The sequence below is a fragment of the Zingiber officinale genome, chromosome 10A (assembly GCF_018446385.1).
Source record: "Zingiber officinale cultivar Zhangliang chromosome 10A, Zo_v1.1, whole genome shotgun sequence".
Classification (NCBI taxonomy): domain Eukaryota; kingdom Viridiplantae; phylum Streptophyta; class Magnoliopsida; order Zingiberales; family Zingiberaceae; genus Zingiber; species Zingiber officinale.
This window is the reverse complement of record NC_056004.1, coordinates 98,898,040-98,905,890: the sequence shown is the minus strand read 5'-3', so window position 1 is coordinate 98,905,890 and position 7,851 is coordinate 98,898,040. Positions and strand designations below refer to the sequence as shown.

Sequence of the window (7,851 nt, the reverse complement as noted above, 5' to 3'; positions counted from 1 at the left end):
CGGCTGATGAGCGGTGTGCGGCTTCCGCTCGGCAAGGGGAGCCCGCTCGGTTGGAGTTTCCTTTCTTCGAGCCGCTTGGCCTTCCTCCACGTTGATGTATTCGTTAGCTCGGTGTAGCATATGGTCGTAGTCTCGGGGTGGCTTCCGAATGAGCGAACGAAAGAAATCCCCGTCCACGAGGCCCTGTGTGAAGACATTCATCATGGTCTCCGAGGTGGCTGTAGGTATGTCCATGGTCACCTTATTGAACCGCTGGATGTAAGCTCGAAGCGATTCGCGGGCTTCTTGTTTGATGGCAAACAGACTGACACTAGTCTTCTGATAGCGCCAGCTGCTTGCAACATGGTGAAGGAAGGCCGTTCGGAAGTCTTTGAAGCTTGAGATAGATCCGTCCGGCAGTCTCCGAAACCACCGTTGGGCAGATCCCGAGAGGGTGGTAAGAAAAACCCGACATTTCACTCCATCTGTATATTGGTGAAGAGTAGCCGTGTTATCGAACTTACCCAAATGATCATCCGGGTCGGTGGTCCCATTGTATTCACCGATCGCCGGGGGCACATAATGCTTTGGCAGAGGATCTTGTAGAATAGCCTCTGAGAATTGACGGTTGATCCGTTCGGGAGAGGTGTCTGCTCGGGGGGCTTTGCCTTTTCTACTGTCTCGTCTCGGTACTTCATCTGAGGATGATCCTCGATCACGATTAACTGCCGCAACTTCAGGAGTGCGGAATAGAGCTCGATGGAATGGAATTGTGGCTGGGGGTGCTTCCGCTCGGCCACCAGATGCTGATGTTGCTTGCTGCTCAGGCCGCTCGGCTGGTGCCTTCTGTTTTTGTTCCACAAGCTTAGCGGCCCTCAACTCGATCAGAGTGTCGAGTTCCTCCGTGGAAAGTGTCACCGTGTGCTGTCGTCCAGCCTCGTCCATTGCTTCTGTTCGGATGCAGGAGCGTTCCCACAGACGGCGCTAAATTGATCCTGTCCGAAAACTAAATCAACGGACGCTGGGCACGCTGGGCACGTGGCGCTCCCCAAACAGCTGACGTAGATCTCTTGACTGTTCGCACGGGCCTCCGGTGAACCTGCACAGAAGTCGGGCCACGAAAGGGTTCCCGGCGACGACCCTCCGACGCTCAAGTCAGGTAAAGCTCGACAACGAAGAAGTTGCTCCAGAAATCGTAGAGCGCGTACCTCCGACGAAGTATAAGGCTCCTTATATAGAGCGGTAAAGGAGCTCATGCACGCCTACCGAGGCAAATATGTATCCTTAACCCATACCTCTGTTAGAGTGTATACTAAAAGCCTAGCTTTTGGTATAAACATTTATCTAGAAATAAGAATCACATTGGTCAAATGTCTACATTTATGATAAATGTAGTTGTTCAATTAATTTATATTGTAGATAACATGGTGTGTGGTGTCACACACAGAGGATCATGTTATCAGTACCTTATAAATTATAAACAGTAGCTCACGACCATAATGGAAAGGAACAAACCATTGGAAGGTCGTAGTGTAATTAGGTATTAGTTTATCTTAACTATATAATTACACTAGTACACTTAGAGTGTATTGAGTAGGACCATTAGAGGTCGTTTCTTTTATACTGATTTTATAAAGAAACAAAGACCTCGGTTATTATGGAAGTGTGTGCTCTTAATCCTAATATAATAACAAGCACATATATTTGATATTTATTTCTTTAATTTATCAATGGGTGAGATTTAGTTCGATGAATCAATAAGCCCGATAAGTTGGGAAATGATATCACTTATAGTGTGTGTTGTTGATTATAGAAGGAAACTGTGTCCTAGTGATCTAGGTTGAGAATGTCCCCAAGAGGAGCTCATAAGGATTGTCATGTTAAACCCTGCAGGTGGACTTAGTCCGACATGGCGATGAAGTTGAGTGGTACTACTCTTGGAGCTAGATATTAATTAAGTGAGTTGTCAGTTCACTTAATTAGTGGACATTGTTATCTTAAACACAGGGAGACTAACACACTCATAATAAGAAGGAGCCCAAAATGTAATTTGGGATTGGTGCGGTAGTTCAATAATAGTTCTTTAGTGGAATGAATTATTATTGATGAAATTAAGTTGTGTGTTCGGGGCGAACACGGGATGCTTATTTTCATCGGGAGACCAAAACCAATTCCTCCTCTCGGTCCCTATCGTAGCCTCTAGTATATAGAGATTTATACCCACCGCATACCCACCTTCTTACCCATCCAATGGGGGCCGGCCAAGCTAGCTTGGAACCCAAGCTAGGGCCGGCCAAGACCAAGTGGATGAGCCATGTAGGTGGCCGGCCAAAGCTTGGGTCCCAAGCTTAGGTGGCCGACCACTAGAATATTAAAAAAGATTTTTATTAAAATTATTTCTTATGTGGATATCATGATTTTAAAAGAGAGTTAAAAAAATTAAAATTTCCTTTTATAACTTTCTACAAAAGATTAAGAGAAGAGATTAATCTCTTTCCTTATTTGTAGTTTAAAAGGATGGTTTTAATTTTTGATAAAAACTTTCCTTATTTGTAAATCATCTACATGATTAAAAGAGAGTTTAAAATTTGAAATCTTTCCTTATTTGTTGATTAAAGGAGGATTTTAAATTTTAAGAAAACTTTCCTTTTTAAACATGTTCATGATTTAAAGAGAGTTTAAAATTAAATATTCTCTTTTATAAGTTTCTACAAAAAAGATTAAGAAAAGATTTGATATCTTTCCTTATTTGTAGATTGAAAAGAGATTTTAATTTTTAGAGATAACTTTCCTTTTTGGAAATTATCCACATGTTTAAAAGAAATATTTTAATTTATAAAATTTCCTTTTTACTAATCAATCATGAAGGGATTAAAATTATTGAAATTTTTTATAAATTTCTAGAAACAAATTAGGAAGTTTTAATTCTGGTTTTTAATTAAAACTTTCCTTGTTTTGGGGAGAAAGTGGTCGGCCAAGTAATTTGGAAAAAGAAAATTAATTTTTAATTAATAAATTTTCCTTTTTCATTGCCAAAGAATTAAGGAAATTTTTAATTAATTTTCCTTATTTGCCAAGACCAAGGATTATAAAAGAGGGGATAGAGGAGGCTTCATGGTGAATAACTCTATTCTTTTTCTTCCTCTCTTTTCTTCTTTGGTGTGGCCGGCCCTATTTCTCTCCTCTCCTCTTGTTGGCCGAAACTTATCTCTTGGTGGAGCTTTTGTTAGTGGCCGGATCAAGGAAGGAGAAGAAGGAGAGAAAGCAAGCCTCGTTTCTAGCATCCCTTGGAGCATGGTGGTGGTGGCCGAACCTCTTCATCCTAGAAGATGTTTTGATGGCCGAAACTTGCAAGGAAGAAGAAGGTGCTTGGTGGTTCTCATCTCGGAAGATCGTTGCCCACACAACGTCCGAGGTTAGAAGAGGAATACGGTAGAAGATCAAGAGGTCTTTCTAAAAGGTATAACTAGTAATTTTTCTTTCCGCATCATGCTAGTTATTTATGGAAATAATACCAAATACAAGAGGCTTACGATTCTAGTATTTCGAATATGTTTTTCGAAGTTGTGTTCTTTTATTTTATTTTTCCTTGTGATTTGATTGTTCTTTTCGGTTAACCTAAAGTTATTTTAGGAAATTAAATATTAGATTTCTATAAAAGGTTTTGTCTAGTCGGTGGTGGTTGCTCCCATATCCAAGAAGGCCATGTGCCTCGCCACGTCAGTACTGGGAACCAATTATGGAAATTAATATTTAATGGAATTAATAACTTAAGGTGATTTGGGTCGAACGTGTTAAGTTCCGCAGGAGATCCAAGTCAAAACCTAAAAGAACAAATAGATTAAGTTTTGGATCAAACGTGTTAAGTTCCGCAGACGATCCAAAATTTAATTTAAAAGAACACATGGTAGCTAGGAAAAGGTTCAGACCTTTGTACAAAATTTTTGTACAGTGGAACCTCTAGGTTTTCCGAGTAGCAACCAACAACCTCGGTATGTGTTTGTCAGAAAGCTTACCTGACACCATACTGCTACAGCCCAGGCACGCCTTCGATGGGACAGCAGAACACCTTGTCGCCAGATTTGGAGTATGGCCTAGTCGTAGAGCATGACAGCTGTCAGAAGATGTTTCTTGTCCTTCTCTCCTTACTCCATGCCGGGGCGTCCGGCCGGCCGACACTCACCTCATGTCCGGCCGGTCGGCACTCACATCACGTCCGACCATCCATATGCACTGGTATGCTTAGGAGATCCTCGGTAATGTGCTCTATGGAGACTGTTCGCAGTATGCTACCTTATGTCTTCGGTCGAGCGTGCCATCCGCTCGGCCCTTCGTTCTTATTCGACGAGCACCGGAACCCCGACTCCCGCCGAGGCACCTTTTGCCATCAGTAAGACACCGGTCGGCCGGCTGGGCGATCAACCCCCCTTCTCCGGTCGGCCTACCGATCCCACCTTTTCTCGGTCGTCCGGTCGGTCCATCCTTATCCGATCGGCCACCTGGCCCTCTGATTTCCACGTGGCGTTGACTCGCCGGAAAGGGGGTCCCCCGTTTTTACCGCCGGATCACTCCTATAACAGATGTTGATGTCAGTTCTCTTGAACCTGATCCAGGATTGCATACTCTAATATGGAAATATCCCGTTAATCAAAGGGATGAAATTAGACGAGCTTATATTAAGATGGGGCCATATTAACCTATTAAGAATGAGTATATACCGACCAAATTCAGAAGTCAAAATCGACAATTTTAAAGTCATTAGTTTAAAAAATTTACTTGGTTAAAGTATTCTCCTTCAAAAGATGTTGTATTTTATTTTCCATGCTTCCTGTTTGATCATAAGCATCCTCGTAATCCTGGTGGCAAAAAAGGCGAATATGCTCGCCCCCAGCGATAATTTGATGAATATACCTTGTCATATTGATAAAGTGATGAATGCACAATCTTCATAAGAAAAAACAAAAGAATAGATTATCGCTTGCAACAACTATTGAAAGCATTCGATGGTTTACTTTACAAGCATGCGCATTTAGAGGGCATGATGAATCTCCATCTTCTAATAATCGCGAAAATTTTATTAAGATGATAAAATTTATGGGAAAAATGAATGAGAATATTGGGGACATTGTCTTAGGGAAAGCTCCAAAAAATGTAAAGTATACTTCACCAGATATTTAGAAATATATTTTGAATATTCTTGTCAATCAAGTGAGAATTACGATTCGTAAAGAAATCGAGGATGCAAAATTCTGTATTTTAGTTGATGAAGCAAGAAATACATCTAACAAAGAGCAGATGACTATTGTATTAAGATTTGTGGATATTGATGGTTTTTTACGAGAATGGTTCTTTGCCATTGTACATGTGACTGGCACAACTGCTGCAACACTTAAGAAAAAAATATCTGATACTCTTGGTTGTTATTACTTGCATATCCACAACATGCGGGGATAAGGATATGATGGTGCTAGCAATATGCGTGACTCTTGGAATAGATTACAAGCTCTTTTCTTGAAAGATTATTCATGTGCATATTATGTACATTGTTTCGCTCATCGACTTTAACTAGCATTAACTACAGTTGCTAAAAAAGAGGTATCTAGTTGGTTATTCTTTTCAAAATTGAATTCCATTTTTAATCTCTTTAACGCATCTCCTAAACGTCATGCTAAGTTACTTTCTGCTCAAAAAGTTGAAGTTGCGCGTATGGTAGCTATTGGTGAACGTGATACTGGTAGAGGATGTAATCAAATTGAAAATTTACTACTGCCTGGAAAGATTCGCTGGAGTTCTAATTTTGACTCAATTTGTAACATGATTGATATGTATAGTTATGTGATTACCGTATTAGAAAACATAGTATATGATGGGTCCTCTAATTCCATCCGTGGTGAAGCTAGTGGTTTGTTGATAGCGATGAAGTCTTTTGATTTCATATTCATATTATATTTGATGTAAAAGATAATGGGGTTAACGAATCTGCTTTGTTGAGCATTGCAAGAGAAATCTTTAGATATTTTAAATGTAATGGACTATGTTTCAACTATTAAAACTTTGCTTCATACTTCGAGAGAAGAAGGATTTGTTATTCTACTTAGTTATGTGAAAGAAGTTTGTGCCAAGTATGACATTGAGATGCCTCAAATGGAAGCTCGTTATAAATCTGCTACAGGTCGTTCTTGTCAACAAAATGATTCAATCACAGTTGAACATCACTATCGATTTGATGTATTTACTGCTGTAATATATTTTCAAGTTGAAGAGCTTAATAGTAGATTCAAGGATGAGACAATGAAACTTCTTAAGCTTAGTTGTGCTTTGAAACCTAAAGAAAACTTTAAGCTTTTTAATGTTGATCACATCTATCGACTTGCTGAGAAATTCTATCCTCTTGATTTTGATACACAAGATTTACACCACTTGCAAATGGATCACTATAAGATTGATGTTGTTGGCCATGAAAGATTTCAGAATTTATCAACTATTTCTGAATTATGCTGAAAATTAATTTAAACAAACAAATAAGGAAGCTACAATTTGATTGACAAGTAATTTATTCTCATTTGTTGGTTTATATATATTATAATTATATCATTTACTTATATATTGAATATAATATATTATTTAATTGGCAGGTTGATTCGTCTTATTTTAACTCTTCCCGTCTCTACAGCAACAACGGAACGAACATTTTCAACTATAAAATTTGTTAAAAGAGCTCTTTGTAACAAGATGGAAGAAGAATTTTTAACATATTCTATGATCATCTATATTGAACGGGAATTAGTATAAACTATTGATAATGATATAATAATTAATGAGTTTGATTCTAAGAAGAATCGAAGAGCACAATTTAATAATGTTTTTATTCTATGTTTTTATTTTTGAATGTATTGAATATTAAATATTTTATGCACATATTTGTATTTTTGAATTGTTAAAATTTTTATATTAATTATAGTGTATTGTCAGCTCCAGATAACTTTGAATCTTGGCTACACCCCTACTTACACATTAAATCAGGGGGTAAGAAATTCATTCATTTCATAGATAAAAAAAAGTTAAAATTTACCTTCTTTATTTTTATTTCCCTCTCTTTCTTTACCCCACATTAAATCAGGGGTAAAAAATTATTTCATTTCATAGATAAAAATAATTAAAATTTACCCTTCTTTACTTATATTTCCCTCTCTTTCTGTACCCTTCTCTCCTCTTCCTTTACCTCCTCCGCCCAGATAGTGCATAAGGGACAACAAGGAAGTTGTCTTTTATAATATGACAACGTTGAGGGGCGCCGAATCCAATCGGTTATAATAGAATTTTAATTATTAAAGATATCTAAATAATATCATATTTTATGTGGTAATTATATTACTTTTTATTTTTTTTAAAAATTTTATCTCTTTCTGTATGAACGATTAATTGTATTTTTAAGATGATATATATTATTAAACATTTTAGATTCGTCTTTTAATGGATCATCTAGGTATTGAGATTAACGTTAAAATTAATATTAAATTTAATATTTTCAGTATATTATAAAATAAAAAATAGTATATTATAAAATAAATCTAAAATAGGGATGCAATGGGGCGGGGCGGATTTACCATTCCCATTCCCATCCCATTCTAATTTTTTTTTTCAGATTTGAAGATTTCCCGAACCCGAACCTACGGGGATCAAATCCCTATCCCCGCGCCTCATTCCCAAATTTAATTTATATTATTATTATTATTATTTAATAATTATTATTAATGATAATATTAATATTAATATCAATATTAATAATATTATTATTAATAATATTTTTAATTTTTTAATATTAATATTAACACTATTATTAATATTTTTTTAAAAAAATCATATTATTAT

At 37.1% G+C, this 7,851-nt stretch overlaps 1 protein-coding gene across 1 annotated transcript; it reads left to right on the top strand.

Annotated features, from left to right (window-relative positions):
* Positions 1-6,006: 6,006 nt before the first annotated feature.
* Positions 6,007-6,480, top strand: LOC122026834. Its single transcript, XM_042585540.1, has one exon. The coding sequence runs from the start codon at positions 6,007-6,009 to the stop codon at positions 6,478-6,480; it is 474 nt and encodes a 157-aa protein (XP_042441474.1).
* Positions 6,481-7,851: the final 1,371 nt, after the last annotated feature.